Source organism: Gymnoscopelus braueri (genome assembly GCF_963280865.1).
Source record: "Gymnoscopelus braueri genome assembly, chromosome: 5".
NCBI classification, from domain to species: Eukaryota; Metazoa; Chordata; class Actinopteri; order Myctophiformes; family Myctophidae; genus Gymnoscopelus; species Gymnoscopelus braueri.
In genome coordinates this window covers 52,118,653-52,143,195 of record NC_137606.1, presented here as the reverse complement: position 1 = coordinate 52,143,195, position 24,543 = coordinate 52,118,653, and the positions used below count along the sequence as shown (strand labels likewise).

The 24,543-nt window shown below is 39.8% G+C and overlaps 1 protein-coding gene across 1 annotated transcript in view; it reads left to right on the top strand.

Annotated features, from left to right (window-relative positions):
- LOC308086081 (serine/threonine-protein phosphatase 5-like) overlaps nucleotides 1-24,543 on the top strand; it is a 39,081-nt gene that overhangs the window by 2,746 nt on the left and 11,792 nt on the right. Inside the window, exons 2-7 of the mRNA XM_080429450.1 lie at nucleotides 5,298-5,539; nucleotides 6,442-6,589; nucleotides 7,233-7,354; nucleotides 15,670-15,735; nucleotides 16,088-16,186; nucleotides 22,463-22,568. Coding sequence (XP_080285576.1) covers nucleotides 5,298-5,539; nucleotides 6,442-6,589; nucleotides 7,233-7,354; nucleotides 15,670-15,735; nucleotides 16,088-16,186; nucleotides 22,463-22,568 — 783 coding nt within the window. The remainder of the gene's footprint in view (nucleotides 1-5,297; nucleotides 5,540-6,441; nucleotides 6,590-7,232; nucleotides 7,355-15,669; nucleotides 15,736-16,087; nucleotides 16,187-22,462; nucleotides 22,569-24,543) is intronic.

The window sequence follows — 24,543 nt, the reverse complement described above, 5'->3', positions numbered from 1 at the left end:
TTAATTTTTGACTAGGTTGAACAGAACGCTGGTTCTCGACATGGAGGTGCGGGGACCCGCAGGGGACATTGGGGTGGTTCCAGGGGGCATTTACAGTAGCTACTGTAAATGACTGATAGTTAGGAACCAAATGGACCTGTTTGGATCTGTAACTCTTGAGCGTGTACACGTGGAACCATAAGTTATGAGTCCATTTGGTTCCATATTATGGACACTGTTTAACCCAAGACCTGGAACGCATCTGTGTCACTTTAGATTTCTTTGGCTATTAAAAAATAGCAGATATACAAGCTCATAGCGCGGCACTCGGTGCAGCGTTATGAGCTTGTAGATCTGCTATTTTTGAAAAATCTTGATTTTTTTTTTGGATTTTTTTCAAAAACTGTTAGGGTTTAGAAAACGTTTTTAAGAATCGCCTCAGGTCTTAATGGTTTAAGAGTTAAATTAACACTGAGGATTTGTTTACTCTGAGGGTACTGTTTACTTTACTTTATCACACATGAAATGGGGGTCTGTGACTTAATGCATGCACAACTGGGGGGTCCTTGAAATTGAGAATCGGTCTGTCGGGTGGAAACCTCATCTGTCCAAAACTGTAACTTTACAGGATTCGAATTCAAAAGTACAAGCTCAGAAGAAGGCGTCGCTTCACGCCACGTTTCGACCCTGCAGATCTGCTACTTTTGATGCTTTTGTGTGACGCTGTATGTACGATCAAGCAGGGCGTTCATTTACGAGAAAAAACACAACAAGTTTGAATAAGGAGATGAGAGGTTTTTGCCCGACAGCGACGATATGCTATAGCAGGGGTCTTCAATGTTTTTCAGCCCAAGGACCCCTTAGCTAAGAGATCAGGGAGCAGGGATCCCCCCCCCCCCCCCCACTACATCTTGTATAGAATTGTGTTGCAGATTGAATTAAATTTGATATTTTTCCCTCTACGCCAAATCCCTTTGCCAAAAATAGCAGATCTACAAGCTCAGCGCGAGGCGTTGTGAGCTTGTAGATCGCCTATTTTTGGCTAATGTTCCCCTCACTCCCCTCAGAATCCTATTGCACAAAGATTTGAAGGACCCCCCCCCCCCCCTTAGTAACTCTGGAGGACCCCCCTAGGGGTCTCCCGGACCCCTTGTTGAAGACCCATGTGCTATGTTGGCAGGGGATTTGAGAATAGCAGGGCCTCTGTGTGTATGCACATGAACAGGACTGACATTGTGTGAGTGACGAGTCAAAGCAGATGCAAGGGGGAGAGGCATTCTGTCAGGATGGCGTGGGTCTCTCCTTCCCTCATGTCTGTCGGATATCAACACAATGGTCAATCGCACACGACATTACGTGTTGGCAGCGAAAGAGCTCTGCCCATAGTCTTGACATATTAGGCGTTGTAATGGTTAGATAAAAAAAAAAAAAAAAAAAAAAAAAAAAAAAAGATTTTTCAAAAATAGCAGATCTACAAGCTCATAGCGCGGCACTCGGTGCCGCGCTATGAGCTTGTATATCTGCTATTTTTGATAAAGACATCTAAAGTGACACAGATGCGTTCCAGGTATCAATGTGTTAACCACTTACTCATAGCGCGGAGCTTGTAGATCTGATATTTATTTTTAAAATCATGGAAAAGTTGGGAGCACCACTGATGTAGCATGGCAACGTACCGTTAGGATTTAGAGAACCTTAATAGATATGTATTTGGCCGCGGACCCCCCCCCCCATCTTAAAATATTTTGTTCCAGGGACCCCCCCCCCCCCCCGAAGCAAAGATTTGAATTGCGAATGTTCGCTTTCAAAAATATATATTTAAACTAAAGATTTGCACTCATTTTCAAGATATTAAATATAGATAAAGATATTAGCCAGAGAAATCTTAAAATGACACGGATGCGGTCCCGTTCTTAACCCATTAAGACCTGGAACGCATCTGTGTCACTTTAGATTTCTTTGGCTATTCAAAAATAGCAGATATACAAGCTCATAGCGCGGCACCGAGTGCCGCGCTATGAGCTTGTAAATCTGCTATTTTTGAAAAATCGTTTTTTGAAATCGTTTTAAAAAAAACTGTTAGGATTTAGAAGACATTTTGTAGAATCGGCCTCAGGTCTTAATGGATTAAGCCCTAATACAAATCACCCTATTTACGTTTTTTATGTGGAAACATTTTGAAAACGTTTGCCTGTAATGACGCTAAGCCTAACATAGGGACACCAGGTTCAAAGGCTCCTGGCAGAGAAAATGGGCTAGACGAGTCACGAGTGATTACCAAACTTTTGAATCTCAAGGTAATAATGCATTATTACGCCATGGACCCCATTTGATAACATTTTTTTTTAATCTCTGGGGCTCTAATCTAAGAACAGTATTGTGTGTCAGACATGATTTGGTCCGATATGGTCCGTCATTCGGTCCAGAATTCCATTACTGTTTATGTATAGGGATAATGTAGGTAGCACCCAGTGGTGTCTTCCAGGTTTTTTTTTGGAGGGCATGCGATAATCATTCCCTGCACGACATGCGTGTGGTCAATGGATCAGGGTCCCCACGGTCATGAAATTCCTGGAAATATTTTGAAATAAAAAATTAAAAAATCCAGTACTGGAAAAGGTTTGGAATTGATCAAAGGTCCTGGAATTTATCAAGGGTCCTGGAAAAATATTTGGCTATGCGTTGTTTTTGGCTATTGATTTTGTTAACACAAAACATTTTCATAAACATGTATAACATTACACGAAATATGTAACATAAGTAGTTTTTCGCCGAACGGGCTGTGTGATGGCAGCCTAATGTATGTCTCAATTGTTAGGGTGCCAGGTTGGTGTCACGTGATAAAAAGAACAGCTACAAGCTCACAACGTGCTGCAGCGTGATGAGTAGTTACCTTGTAGAGCTGTTCGTTTGTCACGTGACACCAACCTGGCAACTTGTGCAGGTTGTGTGTTTGCTGTCCCAACAAACAATTGCGAGCAACATGTGAATAGTCGGTGAAGCGTAAACGAACGCAGTTAAAATATATCGGTTGAACTAGTAGTACGATCACAATGCCAGGGAAATGTTTGTTTAATACAAATGAAAAGTTTAAAGACTCGGTAAAGCGAGAAGAGGACCCGAATAGAGCTGGCTTCAAGTTATGCCACAAATCTTAGCCGGATACTGTACTGTTCCTAAAATAAATGGCACTTTAAGTTTACCACTCTTGATTTGTTTTACATAATTATGTTCATCCCTCCTCGTGTCTGACAGTATCCTCTTGTTGAAAACTTAATAGGAAAAACATAGGAAAACCTACAACAAAAGTGTAATTTAAAACATCCTTGCATCCTTCATTACTTTAAAATTCATAAATGGGGCAAATGCAAGGCAATATTATTTAAAAAAAATAAGTCATACGGATGCCATATAATGAGTCTTGTATTCCAGTGAGCTATGCCCTAATTTTGCACTAAAATTTGAATGGAATTGTACCTTCTATATTATATTTTTGCTACACTGCCTATCTTTGGGCATTGTACATAGGAGTAAGAGACACATTATTGCGCTGAATGATTGTTATATAGGCCTGGAAATTGGGCTAAATATTCTGGAAAAGTTTTGGAAAAGTTTTGGAAATTCCTTGCTAAAAATGTGTGGGGACCCTGATGGATGAAATGGTTAGCGGTGGTGGTAAAAGTACTCGCATGTTTTACTTACATAAAAGCATCAATATTGCAATGCAGAAATACTCTGTTACAAAAAAAGTCCGGCATTCAAAATGTTACTTGAGTAAAAGTATTGGTATCAAAATGTACTACTTGTGCCAAAAGTAAAAGTAGTCATTGTGCAGCATGTGCAATTTCAGAAGTTCAAAATGTATATTCCCTCTTTAGCTAAGCTCTGAGTGTTTGGTTGTCTGTCCACACAGGGGAAACCTGGGTTTGATGTCTGGGTGTTAGACTTGACACTGAGCAGTTTGAAAGACAAAGTTTTTGTGTGCTGGATGGACATTTTTTTCCAGGATCTTTGACATTTATTTTATTTTAGGATTATTTCGTTCATTGAGTTTGACAAATACACCAGAAATAAAAATGTATTAATGCTTGGATGTGACGGCAGTTAAAGGGATATTTCACTTTCAAATAAAATAAACATTAAAAATAAATATTTTTAAAAAATGAAAAAAGTTATGGCAAAATCACGGCCCCCTCACACATTAGTAGGACACTCTAATGCGTGAGGGGGCCGTGATTTTTCCATTACTTTTTTCATTTATTTTTTATATATTTTTTAAATGTTTATTTTATTTGAAAGTGAAATATCCCTTTAAATATTGCAAAAAGAAGACAGAAAATGTGTGTATAGTATACTATGTGCATCTATGTATGTAATGTATGTTGGTCACTCTGTGCTAGTGGTCCTCACTGCGGGGCCCGGGGACCGCTAAGGTCCTTGAGGGGTCTAACTTAAAAAAAAAAACGTTTTAAGGCGGTTACACACCGGCGAATATGCGAATATACGCAAAATTCGGACTCGTTCCGAATAATTAAAAGACGCTTTTTTCGCTCCGCGAAACTGATGTGGAAGCTTGCATTGACTTTATAAGGTTTAAAAAAAAACGTATTATTTGCATGAAAAAAATCGCCCCGGTGTGTAAGGACCTTTTAGTCTTAAGTTTCTCTTTAAAGAGGGAGCAATAGAGATATCATGTTGGTCTGTCATTATGGAACAATCCACAGAAAGTTAGTATTTCTAATGATTGCCTCATTCATTAAAATGCAGGCTACCCTTTGTTGGAGAACTTAAAGGTAGGGTAAGTGATATTTTTTGGTTAAAACAAAAAGTATTTTGTTAAAAGGTTAAAATACTATATTCTGATAGTAATCATTGCTATAGAGTGTTTGTTCAGTAACAGATGTCTCCCTGTCTCTCCAGCTCTTTAATAAACAGAAAATACATTTTTCGGTAGGTGTCAAAATCTCAGCCAATCAGGAGAAAGTACCCATTTTTAAGCTTAATTTGTATAGTGTTCCAGTAAAAATTGTCTGCTCATTTCTTAGTGTCATCACTTCCAATTTCACTTGTTTAATCTATATCCTGATTGAGTTCTCTGTCCTGGTTGGATAAAATTGGAAATGAAACTGGAGAGACATGGAGACTTTTTATATGGACAGGACACTCTATAGTAACGAGCACTATCAGAACATAGACCCATTTTGCAATTATTTGAATAATTGCAAATCACTTACCCTACCTTTAATACATCAGCCAGATGATTCGCTGTTTCCAACAATGATGTGACTGTTTGTGTGTGTTGTTGTTTTTTTCTTCAGATAAGGACTATGACAATGCAATCAAATACTACACGGAGGCTCTGGAGCTCAACCCAAACAATGCCGTGTTCTACAGCAACCGCAGCCTGGCGTACCTGCGCACCGAGTGCTACGGGTACGCCCTGGCCGACGCCACCAAGGCCCTGGAGGTCGACAAGAACTACATCAAAGGCTATTACCGCCGCGCCACCTCCAACATGGCACTGGGCAAGTTCAAGGCGGCACTAAAAGACTACGAGACGGTAAGGAGGCCCAGTTTGTTCCAGTGCGGCGCTACTTCACTCCCTACACGTGTAATCGGTAGAGTCGGCCGATGTTAACTCATTCAGTGCCCGGCTTATTTATGGCAGTTTGTTTTGTAAATGAACGCCCTACTTGATCATACTACAGTGTCACACAAAAGCAGTGATGGAAAGTAACTAAGTACATTTACTTTTTGAGGTATTTGTACTTTACTTGAGTATTTCCAATTTCCAATACTTTTACTTCTACTCCACTACATCTCAGAGGCAAATATTGTACTTTTACTCCACTACAATTATTTGAAAACTTTAGTTACTAGTTACTTTTCAGATATAAACTATGATATAATGAAACATACATTAACCACTTTAGCCCTATTTTATACCTAGGCTATTTGAAAATAGCAGATCTACAAGCTCACAACGCGTCGCATCGCGACGCGTTGTGAGCTTGTAGATCGGCTATTTTCAAATATTTAGTACTTTTACTTTTGGCACTTTAAGTACATTTTGATGCCAATACTTTTGTACTTTCACTCGAGTAAATTTTTAATTCTGGACTTTTACTTGTAACAGAGTATTTTTATATTGCAGTATTGGTACTTTTACTTAAGTAAAGAATTGTAGTACTTTTTCCACCACTGCACAAAAGTATAAAAAATAGCAGATTTACAAGCTCGAAACACGTCGCTTCGCTATTTTTTTATTTGAATCCTGTAAAGGTTTCCCGGACAGGTTTCCACCCGACAGAGTGACGATATTCTATATTGTAATAGACAGAATACCGTTTGTATGTGTGAAATTGGAAGCGTTTTGTTTACTTCAGGTTCTGTTGTGGCCCATTTTGAATCTGTGCGTTTTTGCTTCAACATTTTGTGGCGTTCCCTTGTCGTGGTCAACAGGTAGTGAAGGTACGACCCAACGACAAGGACGCAAAGATGAAATACCAGGAGTGCAACAAGATTGTGAAACAGAAGGCCTTTGAGAGAGCCATCGCCAGCGACGAGATCAAAAGATCTGTCGTGGACTCCTTAGACATCGAGAACATGAGTAAGTGCCGTAGTATAATTATGAAGTAACTGCATGCTATGCTACTATGTTATTAATTAACACTGTTCCTGCTGTAATGTTTTATTCTAGCCAAAAACAGAGGTGCAAGTTGCAATGTTTTTTTTCTTTCTTTCTTTTTACTTTTTCTTTTGCCATACATTATTCATACATAACATCATTTGGTAAATAACCTCTCTACAATCTTTGTCTTTGCATATGAATTTGATGGATAAGACACAAAAAAACTAAAACAAATGTCATACTATTCATACTTTTATAATTTGATAAACAAATCTCTACATTCTCTTATTTATATACTTGAATTTCATGACAACCTAACCTAATATAAGTATTAAAGTCAAGATCATTTTCAGAATTCACTCAGTTCTTCTAATACATTTGGCATTGTGTTTCATGTTGCATGTAATGTTTCCGCATCATTACAAGGATAGTAAAAAAGCCTTTATGCTAGCATTCAAAACCCTTTTCAGTCTTGGAGAGACTTTTTCTTTTTACTACCATGTTGATTTTTCAAAGCTTATGAACCCTTTTTTCAGCTTCAAATGTTATGGCATGATACTAACCCCATATCTTATTTCTTGTTTTCTTTTCCTTTTCTGTCTCTGATGATCTTGTAATGCAGCGATTGAGGATGACTATGCTGGACCCAAACTGGAAGACGGGAAGGTAACGATGACGTTCATGAAGGAGATGATGGACTGGTTCAAAGACCAGAAGAAACTGCACAGAAAGTGTGCTTATCAGGTATGTATGTCTCTTTGATTGGAAATAGGATGGCGCGACACAGAGAAATCAAATCATGGTGATTTATCTCTACATAGAAGATGTGACTGATTTTCAACAGTTTGCAGGTTTACAACAATGAAAGGTATCAATAACATACAGTCAGGGTTCCCACGGTCATGAAATACTTGGGGGAAAAAAAGTTAGAAAAACTGGAAAAGGTTTGGAATTAATATAATGTTTTTTTTTTTAAATGATTGGATATGTTTTTGATTATTTTGTTCATTAAAAAACATGCCCCAAAACATGTCTAACATGACGTGAAATACGTAACATGTTTAAATGTAGTGCTGTGCTGCACAAGCTGCGGCCTAATGTATACAGGATGTCATGTGAATAAAATAATAGATCTACAAGCTAACAACATGTTGCACTGTGATACCTTGTTAGCTTGTAGATCTGTTCTTTTTGTCACTTTGTCTGTCTTGGGGCATAATAAGAGCCTCATTATTGCACCGTATGATTGTTATATGTCTGGCAATGGGGTGAAAGTTTAGAAAATTCATTTTTAACCTTGTACAGCCATATGATTATGACAGATACAGAAAAAAAATACACCTGCAACCCTGTTGGCTTTCTCTAAATTCCACTTTCCTAGCACATTATGTTGCAAAGTATTCATCCTAGCACCAGAGACTTCCATGGATAATATCTATTGGAGTGAATCCATTGTTGTACAGACAGCGTGTGTGGTGGTTGCCACCCATAACCACTAACATCTTCTACTGTATTTTGCTGTAAAGAAAAATGCTGTAATTTTAGCTTGAAGAGGGCTTGCTTTTCAGACTCACTGTCTGAAAGTAGCAGATCAAGCTCACAATGCGTCGAATAATTGGTTAATTTAACATCATAGACGTGGTATACTACTAATAATAGTAATCATAATTTATAAAGCGTTTTTCAAAACATGTTTACAAAGTGCTTAACAATGGCAGAATAAAATGCAGTGCAGCAAGGTAAAACAACACAACAGTTAATAATAACAAAAGGAAAGTGAAAAGAATGCAGAAATGAATTCAAAAGTCTAGAATGCCTTGATATAAAGGTGAGTTTTCAACTGTGATTTAAAAGAAGACACTGACTTTTTTTTAAATCAATTACCCGTATTTTCCGCACTATAAGGCGCATCTGAGTATAAGGCGCACCTTCAATAAATGTATTATTTTCATATATAGGGCGCACCGCATTATAAGGCGCATCCGCACTATAAGGCGCACTGACGGTGCGGCTTATAGTGCGGAAACCAAGGGAACCAATATTGATACATATATAAGGCGCATCGGATTATAAGGCGCATCCGCACTATAAGGCGCACTGACGGTGCGCCTTATAGTGCGGAAAATACGGTACTCACTTCATGTAAGTAATTAATGGAGCTCTCTGCCTGGCCTCCTGTAGTCCATGATCATCTCTTTGCTCTTGGTTCTGCACCTCTCTCCTGTAGGCTGTCTCATCTTGGTCTGGTCCCTTACCACTAAGTTGGAGTTTTGCATGGCTGCACATTCCTGGGGGGCTCCTGTGTAGTACTGAATTGTGGAGTTAGACCTAGGATGAAGTTGTAGCAGTGGTGGTGAACAGGCACGTTTACATGCAAAAAAAAAAGGGAACAAAAACACTGATTCTGCACAGTAATGAGCAGGAGGAATATCTGTCTAGTTTAAATATTCATTGTCTCAAGACTTGGCAAAATAAGGATGTGATAAAAGCATATATTTCCTACATTAAAGAGATAAGATGGAACCATCTTCCATTGTTAAACCATATAATTATTATAATAATAACAATATTAATAATAATACAAATTATTTACAGAACATTTTAACTGTGGTGCCCACATTTAAGCAGTGGTGGCGCACCATGGTTAAATACATATAGCCTAGGGGGATTTTAAACGTTTTATAGTTATTCTTATAATTATTTCGGTCAATGTGCGATTTCTCTCTTGCGCGCTGTCGCACGCACACACTCACTCACTCACTCACTCACTACAGTAACACAATAGACATTAGATAATACTGGATTTTGATGAAATCATAAACAAGAAAAAAGAAAACATAGAAATGAGGTTAAAAAGTACAGGCAGAACCAACACTCTAAACCTTAATGCAAGGAGACTTGAGCAGACAAATACGAGAACAAAAAAACAGCTTATACATCAGCATTAGCAACACAAAACCTTAGCAGAAATGGGAGGGTGTACAATGGGGAAATGTTAAGACTGGGTGGCAATTTAGTATCAGTTTTATAGAAAGTGCAGCAAGGTATGCATGTATGTACATCTATACATACAGCATTCAGGTGATAGGTTTGGTTCATTTCTTCATTCAGCTTATAAGCGTTGAGATGATCGCTTTGTAGCCCGTTTCTTCATTCAGCTTTAAGAGTTCAGGCGATTGGTTTGACGTTGCTTCCGTTGTGTAGTAATGGCCGTGCATACGACATGAGTTTAATTCCCTCAGGGTGTAAAATGGATGGCATAAGAGCAAAAGCTACTCCCATTGGTCGAACGCGTACGGGTGGGAACCATAGACACTAGGTATTTCTATCACAAAGCAAACGCCATTCCCCGAAATGTGTTGGTTTCTACACCGTCCTGTCCATGAAAAACACAGAGCTGGTCTGCCTTGATGGTTTCCAGGTCCGTCACGGTAGAAGTTAGTCTCGTGTCTCAGAGAAGGTCATCTCAATCCACATATTTAGCTTCACCTCAACTCGTCCGTTTTGATCTTTCGATTGGACATTTGCAAAAATGACATTTTGTCTTAAGCCGTTGGGTGGCTCTACAGAGGTGCCATTTGTTGTCTCCGCCAGGCCGAAGGCATGGAGGAGAGTATGTTTTACCCTCCGTCCGTGTGTGTGTCCGTCTGTCACCAGCTGTGATTGGCTAGCGAGACACATGATGACATCACTCATATCATACCTACCTGACCTGGCGGAAACCTGTGCTCCGAAGAGCACATTTTCTAGTTGCTGTTGTTTCTGTTTCCCTTCGTCCACGTAGTATCTCCACTGACCAAAATATATGAATAAGGATATCAGAAGCCCAGCGATCTGACATAATCCTATATCCAAAGTGTACTATGGTCATGCACTGTATAATCATTGCCGATGCTGATTGGCTTAAAAGAAAAAACACTAGTTATTATATATTACAAAAAATAAAATACTATAATATATAATTTGATAAAAAAAATATTCTCAAGTGTCTGTTTATTTGACACTTGAGACAATCTGCACCTCTCCTTTGAATGGGCTGAATTGAGTTTCAGTGGCTACAGAGCAGAGTGAGCACTAGATACTACTTTTTTAATTTACGTTAATTTAAATACGTGGCAATTTGTTTTAATATTTTTCTGGGTTGATTAACAACACTTTTTTTTAATGTTCTGTGACAAACTCAGAATACATATTGTTACTGCTTTACAGGGACTTTGATTATATACACACTTGTCTTAACTCAAGCCGATCTACAGTATAAGCTAACAGGGTGTAGGCTATTTCGTTTTCTATTTTAAAGTTTCTTTTTATGTTTTGCAAATGTTTTGCCTATAACGATATGCCAGGTTGAAAGTGTTTAAATGACAATGACTCTTTACATGTAAAGCAGAGTATTACACTAGACTCTGATCGACAGGAGAGATGATAAGGGGAGTAGAGTTTTTACCATTATGAAGATGAGGACATAAGTATGGATATAGTTTCTCAGTGAAAGTACAGCCAGTGAAGGAGTAGACATGATCTCTGGTCTCCACATCGTAAAAGGAGACCAGACCCTCTTCAAAATCCACAAACACTCCCACTTTCTGGAGCTTCTGTCTTACAGGGAGGAGGACGGGAGGGTCGGTACCAGCCCAGTACACGTGTTGATCCCTCAATGACATGGTCCAGTAACCGTTGTTGGGTCTAAATGCAATTGATCCCTTCCTGTTGATGGACTCGCTGGCCACTCCCAAATCCCAGTCCGTCTTCCCTTTAACCTGAACCTCATAGTAAAATCTTCCCGAGAAGCTTTGTTTTCCTAAGACACATGGACATGGGTAGAATCTCTCCTTGTTGTCTGGGAGATTCTGCCATAGGCCGTGATTCACTTGTTTTCCATCCACAGACAGGACTAGATAGCAGTGTGCTGTGTCCGGATCCAGAATTACATTCACCGCATGTTTCTGGATGCTTCTCAGTTCGGCATCATAAAGCTTCTCCATCTCTTGACTGATTGTCTTCTCCAGCTGAGCCACAGCCGTCCTCACAGTCCCCTCATATGAAGACGGGTGGACATTGACATTTGTCCAGTCCTTGGTGGGTGGAAGGGCGTTGACGGATGTGAACTTTTGGAGGAGGTGGAGGTGGTCTTCAGTGTACAAGAGGTGCTTAATCTCACAGCTTATTTTCTGTAACTCAGCGATTTCATTTTCCAGCTCTTTAAGGAAGCCTTCCGCCTGTTTCTCTGTCGTTTTATGCTTTTCAATACAGCTCATCAGAGCAGTGAAGAACTGCATGCATGTGTCCGCTATCTCCTTGTCGACGCCTTTCTTGCTGAGCTCTACCGAGTGTTTGACCTCCTGGATCTTCAGTTTTCTCTGCAGGGTCATCTGCTGAACTTCAGCCTCTGTCTTTCTCAGCTCAGCCTTATTTCCTTCACATTCTTCTTTCAGAGATACAATGTGATGTGACTTATGGTCCGACTCGGTGCATATCTGACAAACACACATGTGGTCGGTCTTGCAGAACAGCTCCAGAGGTCTGTCATGTTTCTTACAGATAATGTCCTCCAGGTTCTTTACGGGGTTGATTAGTTTGTGTCGTTGTAACGCTGTGACCGTCTGGTGACGCTCCAGGTGAGTCTCACAGTACGAGGTCAGACACACCAGGCAGGACTTCAGGGCCCTGTGCTTGGTGTCAGTGCAAACGTCACAGGCGACCTCGTCTGGTTCAGCCGGCTGCTGCTGTAACTTCCTGAACTGATCGGTCATCTCGGAAATCAACGTATTGATAGAGACCTCTGGTCTCTTATAGAACTTCTTTGCACATAGTGGACACTGACACACATCGTTGGTATCCCAGTAATATGTAATACAGGTTTTACAGTAGTTGTGGCCACATGGAGTGGCGATTGGGTCAGTGAATACATCCAGACAGATGGCACACCGTAACTGCTCCTCGGACAGATAGCTGCTCGTACAAGCCATTTCTACACACTGAAAACCAACGTGTGTCAAGTCAGGTTTATTTGTACAGACACCTAATCAGACCACGTCATACTGACAACATACAGGCGTGCAACGTCATCACAGAGATGGACGTGAAACTCCTTGAGGCGGGGGATTATTATTTTAGAGTCTGCACCAGAGCAGGGATTTCACGGAGGCCACGAAGGCCATGGCCGTCGTTGCCCCTCAGTTTGGCCATGTGCCCCTCAAAAAAAGGCCACAGTGGCCTTAATGCCTCAGCTGACAGTACCACTTTTTTCTGTCTGTCTTGTCGATATGTAGACACTAGTGTTTCTTTCTTGTCATGTAGACACCAGTGTCTTTGTTGAGATTCTGAATTCTTAACTCCCCTGAGTCCCCATCTTTAAACCAATACAGTGACTTTGATTGGTGCAGGGCCGAGCAAGGATCAGATTGTAAATACCATAATTTATTTATTTCCCTGCCGATAGTATACATATTAAATTAAAAATCATCCTTAACCCTTAAATTCAATTCATTCTTTCAATGGACTAAAATCTTGTTTTATTTGATGGCCTTCCTGCCCTGGCATTTGGCCTTTGTGTCCTCAAAAAATGGACAACATGGATCAAGAATGTGTCGGATCGAACAGTTTAAATAAACTAAAGAACGTGGAGCATGTTACCAGTGGTGCAGACCCTTTAATTTGATCTTATGTTCATCTTCATTGTCCTGCACCTGGACACTTAAAGTGGATCTCTCATTTCTTCTAGGATGCTAGGCCGGTCGGTTTCCATTGGGAATGCACGCCTCTCCCAGACCCCAGCGAGTCTGTATTAATAACACTCTGTCTGACTGCCTTGTCCTAAACACTGGCGTGCCGCAGGGGTGCGTTTTATCTCCTCTGTTATTCTCCCTATACACAAATGAGTTGAAATACAACAACAAAGACTTCTCTCTCATAAAGTACGCGGACGACATGGCCCTGGTTGCCTGCCTGCAGGACGTTTTCAGTCCCTCTTACTCCCAGCACATCGACCGTATTGCCACCTGGTTTGACAGCAGCTTCCTTGACCTTAATGTCACTAAGACCAAGGAACTGTGCTTGGGAGGGGGGTCAAGAGCAGAGGGCTCAGGGTCCATCTTTAGGCCTGTTACTATGAGTGGGGGGGAAGTGGAGCAGGTCAGTGACTTTAAATATCTGGGAACGACCATAGACAATAAACTCACCTTTCAGATCAATGCAGACAACATCTACAAAAAGGCAAGGCAGCGGCTTTATCTTCTCAGGAAACTGAGAAGTTTTAATGCCAGTAAACACACCCTGACCATGGTCTATAGATCACTCACTGAGAGTGTTCTCACTTTTAACATCGTGTCCTGGTTTGGGAACCTCTCAGTTAGAGATAAAAACAAGCTCACCCAGGTAGTCAACCAGGCAAGTAAGATCATTGGAGACAAACAATTGCAACTTCAGGTCATATACAACCGTTCCATAACCAAAAAAGCAATTCAGATTTACAATGATTCTACCCATCCTCTTTACTCTGAATTTGACTTGTTGCCATCAGGCAGGAGGCTTAGGGCAAAACTAGCAAGAAAGAAGGGTTACAAAACGTCGTTTGTGCCAACGGCTGTGGACATTTTAAATAAGAAAATGTTTAGATAGTCTAATCGCCACTGTTCATGACCACTGTTGCTGTGTTAATGTGATTGCATTTTTATATAGTATTTTAATGCACCTGTGTATTTTTGTAATGTTTTATTGTTGTAACTGACTGCTGGTGTGCCAAAGACAAATTTCCATTTCATGTCAATTTAATGGACAATAAAGTTTCTTTATCTTTATCTTATCTTTATCTCTCAGTTATGCAATACCCCCGTTTTACCTGTTTGCCAGAGAACCCATTGTACCCTTTGCCAGAGTAAAGCGTTGTGTGTACCTAGTGCAGTATCTATATTATCATTGCACTTGTCTAGTGCAGTGGTCCTCAACCTGTGGGTCGGGACCCCCAGGGGGGTTGCTACATTATCTTTAAGGGGTCCCCCAGATCACAGTGAAGTGACAATTTAGGGACTTTTAAGACCTTTTTAATACCAAAAAAAAAAGACCATTACTGCATTAAAAGTAACCAACAAACTATATACTATAAAACTGGTCAAACTGGTCAAACATTGGCCAAAATAATATAAAGCAAAAATTTTAAAAATAGCAGATCTATAAGCTCACAACGCCTCGCAACGCCAGGCGTTGTAGATCTGCTATTTTCGTAATATTTATCTGTGGAACCGAGTCGAACTAAATATAATGCCTCGACTCCTACAGTACATTTCCAAGGGCTTATCAGGGTGGGGGGTCCCCAGTTCACATGTGATTATTTGGGGGGTCACGGCCTGAAAAGGTTGAGAACCGTTGGTCTAGTGTCTAGTCTGTCCTTTGTACTATGACGTCATATTGATATCAGGGATCTCCATATATGGGCATAAAAGGGACAGATAGCCTACAGAGATTTGTGGATTTTTTGATATTTTTAACTTCCAATCCGACTGTCTTCCTATTCTGCTCGGGACAGATCGTGGACCAAAACGTCCACTATATTTATATAGTGTGTGTGTATGTATGTATATATATATATATATATATATATATATATATATATATATATATTAATTATCACTTGTTCACGGTCACTTTTTCACTTTTGAACATAAAACACTATTGGATATGAACATCAAAAGAAAAAGTTACAAAAAAGGTTTAATAAAGAAAACCAGAGAAAGAAAAGTATGTTATTTGTTAACAAAAAGCTTTAGAGACTTAATCTTATTCATAAAAGTGAATGTAAATTAAGGCAAGACGTCACACAGCACAATGCGTCATGATGCGACAAAATGTGAGCTTGTTGACCTGCTATTTTTTACTTTTAATTATTATTATTATTCTTATTGTAGCACAATATGGGTCAAAGCATTTGTAATTTGTGTTCTAGGACTCTAGGACAAAATGTGGATCGGCATCGGACCCAATAATCTGGCATTTGGTCGCGGTCTAAACAAACTTGTTACAGCATGCGGCTTTAAAATAAATGCTTTTGTCTGTTCTTGCAGATTTTGGTCCAAGTCAAAGAGCTTTTGTCCAAACTTCCAAGTCTGATTGAAATCACATTAAAAGAGGTGAGTGTTGAGTGGTTATGTTGTGGATTTGGCCTTTTAGTCAGTTAAAGCATTTTATAGACAATATACAACCTCCCCAATTCCAATTGTATAAGTTATATTGTATTAGCATACTCTACCATACAGATTAGACAACATTTTGTTTTATTCATTAAAAAAAAGTGACATTGTACGAAAAGACAAAAAGACACAGTAAGAAAAGACTGTATCTGCCTAAATTGTATTTCTTAAAGTTCTGCCCCTAAAGTGATAATTGTTTTAATATTTTTTAATGATGAAATGTGTTTTTTGTTTAACTGTTATTCCCTTTGTTTGGACTGTAATAATGGTTGTTTCTCTTTTTACACCCTAGACAGAAAAGATAACAATTTGTGGCGACACCCATGGGCAATATTACGACCTCCTCAATATCTTTGAGCTGAACGGCTTACCATCGGAGACCAACTCTTATGTATCCTTATCATTTTATTCATTATTCACCTTTGAACTTGCGTGTCACTCTTCTCATGTTTACCCATCTGTATTTGATAATGTGTCCATTCATTTTTTTTCTTCATAAGTTATTTTACCAAGATGAAAAATTTAACCCATTAAAATATACTGCTATATTTGAATATATATATTTTTAAAGTGCTTCTGGGCGTCCCTGGAACAAAATGTTTTGAGATGGGTGTCTGCGGACAAATACATATAATTTTGGGGGTCCTTGACATGAAAACCTTTAACTGATTCACTGCCAATCACGTAGATCTACGCGAACCGCTTTAAAGCCGCCACGTGCCAATCGCGTAGATCTACGTAAAGTGAAAAAAATGTTTGTTTTTTTTCCAATTTCACCCAAAGACCAAGGAGATATGATTAGTTGAAGATCTAGACTCCTATCCACTTCCTTGTTAACTTAAAACTTTAAAATGCTGTATTTCGGCTCCTGAGTACTTTTTTTTTTCCAATGAAAAACTCTGGCACTGGCTAAAAAAATATGAAAATACCTCTGGCAGTTAATGTGTTAAGCACCACTGATAAACTGAGGCAGCATACGTTTTTCAGAAAACTGTTAGGATTTAGAAGACATTTGTAGAATCGGCCTCGGGTCTTAATGGGTTAATAAAGACAAATCCTCTCGGGCAGCAACCTTGTATCCCCATATCTTGCCTTTTTTATTTCACTTCTTTTTTTCATGAATCGATACTATTGGTCACCCTTTAATGATAGGTTCTTGATCGTTATCTTAAACCCCCTTGCTGTTGATCACACACAGATAAAGAAGACACGTGACACACGAGATCTCTTTTACTCGTACGAGGATTGTAAACGACCATGTACCTCACTGGACACGATCCCAACTTACAATGGCGCATCCTCCCCTCTACCAAGCACTTTATTATCACAAGACAGGGGAGAGGAGGAGACAGTGGAGTGGAATTCTACTAGCTGATAAGGACTGTCAGACATATTACACATTGGATTAATACATTGCAGGAATTCCATTAAATGAATACAAATCAAAGAAAGAACTTATATACACACATTATAATATATATCTCTGTACACAGATATTATAAACTGGTCCTAACATTCCCTCCTGTTGTTCATTTAATTAATACTTCTGAACATCACATTTCAAAATGAACATCATAACAGGATTTTTATTAATCAACCCAACAACTCAAACATTTGCCTCTTCGCTTCCAGTGGCCTTGGGACTAACTTTCTATGTCACTCTCAAATAGGGCTTGAAAGGAATACACACTCTCGTGTGGAGTGGAGCACTTGGGACAAATATCGTCATCAGTCTAAGACAACGCCGCATGTCTGCACGACCTTCTCATTGACCATACACTAATGGTCTTGCTTTGCGTCACTAACATTCTTGGAATTAATGTCATCTGAAATAAAAAAACACCACATGTCCTTTTTATCAGAAACGCAGACCCCTCCACTCGCAGCAGTCAAAAGGTCAAGAGTCCATCTATTCTGGACGGCCATTAACGACGCTGACTCAAACTCACGGTTTTGGGCCTCTGGTCATTGTAGCATTGAGGAACAGGCTACGTCTATAGTTAATTGTCTCTACACGTAACATAAGCTTTCCCACTCCAAGATGGGGAAAGAGAGACAAACCAACCTTATTGGCACGGGATTACCAGTGAGATTGTATTTTTCTTACAACCTCCAATTCTTAGTTGATCTAAACAAACACGGGGGAGTCAGCATTAATGTCTGTTGACAATTTTGTTCGTTGATCTGACCCTTCTTCACAGAGCCAGCGTGGACATAACAAAGGTTAGGCTTCCGAGTGACATACAGGCTTAACAGTGCTATTTAGGGCGTATTTCAACTGATGGTACGGTTTCATGGCAAATAGCTGCTGTTAGTTCAAAGTCATTTTCTCCCAAGGCTCACCAGCGATATTGGATTTCGAGGCATGTCACTTCTCATGACCAGTTGTGTGAAACAGATATATTTATATGTGTGCAACCATAAACATTCACATTTTAGTCTTAGCGATTTGATTAGCGTAAAAATATACCCAGCATTTAGATTTAGACGGTGAGAAACATTTTCGTCAACACTCCTCGATTTACGAGTAACTTTAATAATACAAATATATAATACACTCATAGAAATTATAAAACTCACAAAAATACCAGGGGTGCTATTCTAGGTGTAATAGGAATGGGGAAGGGGATTATTTTAATGGGAGTCTTCTCCAGGTTTGGGTCTGACCGTAGCGCTATCAGCTCGGCCCCACCCGCTGCTGGCTTTAGCACTCCTATTACTTAAATGTCTGATAATGTTCGAACCAATTTACAGTGGCCTTTTGTGGATCCAAATAACACGTTTCACAGCAATTGTGTTGGTGACCAGGACTCGGAACGGACCCTCTCAGCGCAGAGTTGGTCCTGGTCCTTTGGCTTGATGATCTTTATCACGGCATGCAGATCACCAGTGCTTCAGTCCCTGTAGGGAGAGAGAAAAGACTAGACAGATAATTTGCACTTTGGACTTTATTCGCTTTTAAATAAAGTAAACCTCCAGTTTCCAGTCACTATTTTCATGTATGGCTCCACTAATGTGATGCATTATGGCTATGGCCGTTTTCACACATCTGTACTTCAATCTAGTTTTACAGTAACATCACTTTTCAAGAAGTGGAAATAATAGTCTTACATATGGCCTTTCGTTACCTTTTCATTGTCTAAAAACATGTACAAAACTGTTTAGCATAATTTTGAAAATTATAAGTGTGAAAATGCTGCTTAATTATATATTATATGTGTACCATCCCTCCTGTTTGAGATATGACCTATGGTCATGACTCAACTTCAGATCCTAAGTGTGAAATGGTCTGTGTCACTGGTGGCAGACATAACAAATAAAAACTCCCAATGTGAAGCGCGACTAGGTTCCTTTTTATCTTATCTACATAAGCGTTTCCCAGGCGTAAAAGTGCCTCTGCTAGTCTACTGTGCAGCAAAAAATAAACAAAGTAGAAAATGCATCTTGGCTATTATTGTAGAGTCAGACATTTAACATCGATGCCCTTAGCGGCCTTGGGGTTCAAAAATACCACAACGAACTTTAGTGAGATGAGGTTGAGTACATATCAAAAATTTACACAGGTTCCAGGTCTTAATGGGTTAAGAGACATTTGGAGTAAAAACCTAGAGGCCTTAATATCTTTCAGTTTGGACAAAGGACTTAGTATAATCAGGAAGGGCCAACACAGAGACCAAAATGTGTATCATCTGTCTTAACTTAACAAAAACGTCTTCTACCAACGCAATTCAAACTATATGGGGCATACTGCAGGGAGCTCTCTCTTATTCTTGGGTTTTGGTGCTTGTATCTAAGCTGCTCTTCTATCTGAATGTAAACAGTGGCCTGCTACTCTTCCCCCATACTTTCACATGTGGGAGATTCTACTACTAAATCAACACACGAGATAACGTGAGACGAAACCTGACAACGTGGCCTTAACATTTAGCTATTTCCCTTGAGAAACTGGCTGGACTATTCACAAACTCTTGCTGATACTTAAATGACTAGAAATACTTAAACAATGAGTACAGATACTTTAAAGTTCCCAAACTGAGTAAAAATACTTTAAATTTTCGTTTGGGTCAGTCCCTCCTTTTCTCTTTCTTGGCTGGACTTCACACGCACACTCACACACACACACACACGCACACGCACACAGAGCCAGGCTCACTGAATTGCTCTCACTCTCTTATTCTCTCTCTCTCTCTCTCACTCATGCATGCGAGCACACACACATACTCACACGCGCGCACACACTCACTCTCCAGTACTCAGTCTCTGTCTCTCTGTCTCTCTCTCTCTCACGCACACATGTGAACACACACACACATGCAGACAGTCAGACAGACACACCCACTCCTCTCACACACACAGTACCTGACACTCTCCAACGTAAGTGACGTCATTCCACATGCTTCAAACACACACAGTCTTTTCGGTACATGAACCTACACACATGCACGTATACAAGCACACACGCACGTCATAACCCATTTTTTCACACTACTGTTGCTACCCTACACACTTTACATATAGTACATATGTATTACACCCAAACACCACATTCACTCACATTCATGTGCACTAACGCCTGAACACACACGCACACTCTCTCTCCTTTCATGCAGGACATAATTTAATCATGTAGGTGGACTGTACTTCCATGTACTGTATTCTCATGTTCTTACTAAATAAAAGTACATTCCTCCACACACACCCATACACATACAAATTCACTCTTTCTTCCTCTTCTCTCTCACCCATTTAAACATCACTCCTTTACATGTCGTTGTGCACCACGACATGGAAATTTGAAATGTTTAAATGATTACTGCATCTATTTGGGGCATTCATACAGATCACAAAAAATGCACATTCCACTCTCTCATTTACACATCTTTTAGACAAAACAAAACATGTTCTTCTTACTACAATACTCTCTAGCTTTCGCTCTAATGCGCACAGCCTCCTAGCTTCTTCTCTTTCTCTCTTCTCTAATCATCCCAGCCTGACATATTGCATGACTCGCAAAGAGCCAGTCCGAAGAGAAGATGGCCCTTACGACCACATATACAACATGAGTTGGGGGCCCTTGTTTGGCCTTTCTCCTTCCTCGTATCATCCCATCCATGTACTGTTGTGCTTGATATACAATCAGCCACAAAATGGCCTAAACGACCACACCTAAAACATGAGTTGGGGGCCCTTGGCTGGCCTCTCTTCTTGCCCTGCTTTGGCTTATTTCCTTCGTTGGTAACATCGACTACAATCACTTGTTTCACAGGAGCACCTGTATCTTCTTTTTCCTTCTCCATATTAGCAGTCAATTACTATTATGTGGGTGAAAACTTAAATATGTGTGGTTATTATAATGTTCTGTTCAATGTGTAGAAATTATTTTAATCACTGTAAATATCTTGTTCTTATCCTAACTAAGTGTATTTCAACGTTTCTAGGCACTGCTGTATACTGGTCAAAAACTGTATCACACCCAAATATTCACCAGTTCACCACGTGTGGACTAGCCCAGGGGATCAGCTAACTTATCACATTCAAACCACACACCGTACACCCCTGAGAATGATATGGGGGTTATAAGATATATAGACTAAACATAGACAAAAGGATCTGCCCTGGAGGGTCCACTACGTGTCGACTTGCCCCAGAGGATAAATCACTAAATCCTCCGGAGGGAGCTATCAGACTCTTTATCTTTTAACTACCGTGACTCTCTCTTGAACTCACAAAACTCGTTCTCAGTATAACTCTTGCAGCTAATAAAATGCAGTGGCCCCCGCCACTACAACACAACTATAACTGTAGTTGCTTATCTATGCACAACTACAACACACTTGTCAATATTACACCTTAGTAATAACAACAATATGTCCACACAAGGACCACACTTACATGTTTCTTATAGGCGTGTGATCACGTTCAGATTTCGGCAGTCGTTCGTCGAAGAGAAGATTTCGGACTGGTGAACACCGGCCTGGTTTACACCCCAGGGCTTGCAGGACCCTCTTAGATCTCTGGCTATCGATAGACTTGCGATGCGTCCTCTTCTCCTCTTCCAAAAACGACGTAGAAATCCGACACGAAGGACCAGTGAAATGATAGGTTCTTGATCGTTATCTTAAACCCCCTTGCTGTTGATCACACACAGATAAAGAAGACACGTGACACACGAGATCTCTTTTACTCGTACGAGGATTGTAAACGACCATGTACCTCACTGGACACGATCCCAACTTACAATGGCGCATCCTCCCCTCTACCAAGCACTTTATTATCACAAGACAGGGGAGAGGAGGAGACAGTGGAGTGGAATTCTACTAGCTGATAAGGACTGTCAGACATATTACACATTGGATTAATACATTGCAGGAATTCCATTAAATGAATACAAATCAAAGAAAGAACTTATATACACACATTATAATATATATCTCTGTACACAGATATTATAAACTGGTCCTAACACTTTACATCTTTGGGTATATTTAATGAAAATGATGAACAAGAGCTTGGGACCAGGGTCTCGTAACTCCATTTGAACACAGGTTTTCTTTTTTTTTCATTTCCTGAAAAGTAACGGTTTTGGACATACAAGGTTTCCTGCTGTCAGGGAGGATGTTGACCGTAAAATCGTGCAGCCAAATCCTTAACCAACCATGCACTGCAGCTGTTTAATGGTGACTTTGTGGATCGTGGCTCCTTCTCCGTTGAGGTCATTCTTACGCTCTTTGGCTTCAAGCTGCTCTTCCCCGACTGCTTCTTCTTGCTTAGGGGTGAGTGTACTCACTGCGTAGGTATTTGTACAAATGTGTTGCTCGCGATAGGCGGTAGCTATAGCGATAGCTCTTGTTAGACTTATTTTGTATTAACCCATTCAATCTGGGAACGCATCTGTTAAGATTTCTTTGGCTATTCAAAAATAGCAGACATGTTTTTTGGGGGAAACGATCTTGAAAATGTGTGCCAATCTTTGCTTCTGGGGGGTCCCTGGAACAAAATATTTTGAGATGGGGGCTAGTGCTGCACGATTCTTGCTCAAATGTGAATCACGATTTTCCTCCATAAGAATTGAGATCACGATTCTCACACGATTCTCACACGATTCTCACACAATTCTCTTGTAAATATAAAAATATTAAAAATATTTTTTTTAATTGAAAAAAAAGTCATAATTTAAAATCGAGATCGCATAGGTGTCTGAATTGAGATCACGATCTTTTTTCGATTAATCGTGCAGCACTAATGGGGGCGTCCGCGGACAAATGCATATCATTGTGCGTGGTCCATGAAAGAAGTTTAAGAACCACTGATTGTATAGCAACATGGGTTCAAAAATAAAAAAAAAGATTTAGAAGACATTTGTAGAATTCCCAGAAGGAAAGATTTGAGTTAAAAATGTTCGCTTTAAAATACATATACAAAGAACATATCGTTGCTGTCCGGCAGGAACCAGCTAACTCCGTTTTTCCGCTTTTGCATTTTTTTCAAATCAGTGCTATTGAACACCCTTTACCGTCTGTGTGTTGATTAAAAAAATATTGAACCAACGAAAAGTATTAAAAAGTGCTTCTGACAAAACCAGTTAACTCCATTGGATCCTCAAACTTTCTGCTAAACCAGGTGGAGTTAGCTGGTTTAGCTGACTCCAGGCTCCACCCCCTTTTGACCTCCAACCTCATTGTGAGCTTGGAGGTCCATTTAGCTGTACTTATCAATGATGAACAAAACCTCCTATCTCCATTTTTTTTGGGCGGTGAAACCGCCCCTATAAGTGAGATTTGGAAAAATGTACATTTTCCTGCGCTGTGATCTGGGCCCAGGAAATTAGTAGAATTATCCTGCGCTGTGATTGGCCAATCACAGTCTATTCAGGACTGTGATTGGCCAGTGTCACATGACACATGTGCATAGCCCTATATAGGTAACCATAACTTGAAAAAAACCAAATATTGGTTTTTTTCAAGTTATGGTTTCGTCCATCATAAAGAGTGTTTCAATAAATGTATTTATCTTTTGTACATGATTGGTTGACTCCATTCAGTATTGTGATTAGCTAGCAAGACACCGCCCACTTCACACAGGGTGTGATTTTTGTTTTGTTTTTGTCATTTCCTGAAAAAATGCCGGACAGCAGAGATATATTCAAAGATTTGCGGAAAACACAGATACATTGGAGTCATGTTTTTTCCGCCAGGCCGGAAGGTCTGGAGGGGAGATGATGTTCAGGATAGGTCAGCCGGTCGCTACATGTAACATGTCATGTACTTGTGGGGGCTGGGGGGCGGCACTGGTCAGTGGGGAGTGTTGAACGGGAGGACTTGCACACAGGGGGTGCTTCGTCCTCTTGGTGGAGGCTCCTCACTGGCCGGTGAGCCAGTAGGGTACAACAGCAGTGGGAGGAATTAATTGCCATAACTAAATTGAGAAAATAAATTGATTATGTTTTATTTAACCCGTTCAATCCGGGAGCGCATCTGTGTCATTTTAGATTTTTAGCTAGAACCATTATTTTATACTTTGGCTATTCAAACATCTTTGAATATATATATATATATATATATATATATATATATATATATATATATATATATATATATATATATATATATATATATATATGTGTGTGTTTTAAAGCGAACATTTGTAACTCAGATCTTTGCTTCTGGGGGGTCCCTGGAACAACATATTTTGAGATGGGGGTCGGCGGCCAAATACACATCATTTTGGGGTTCCTTGACATGAAAAAGT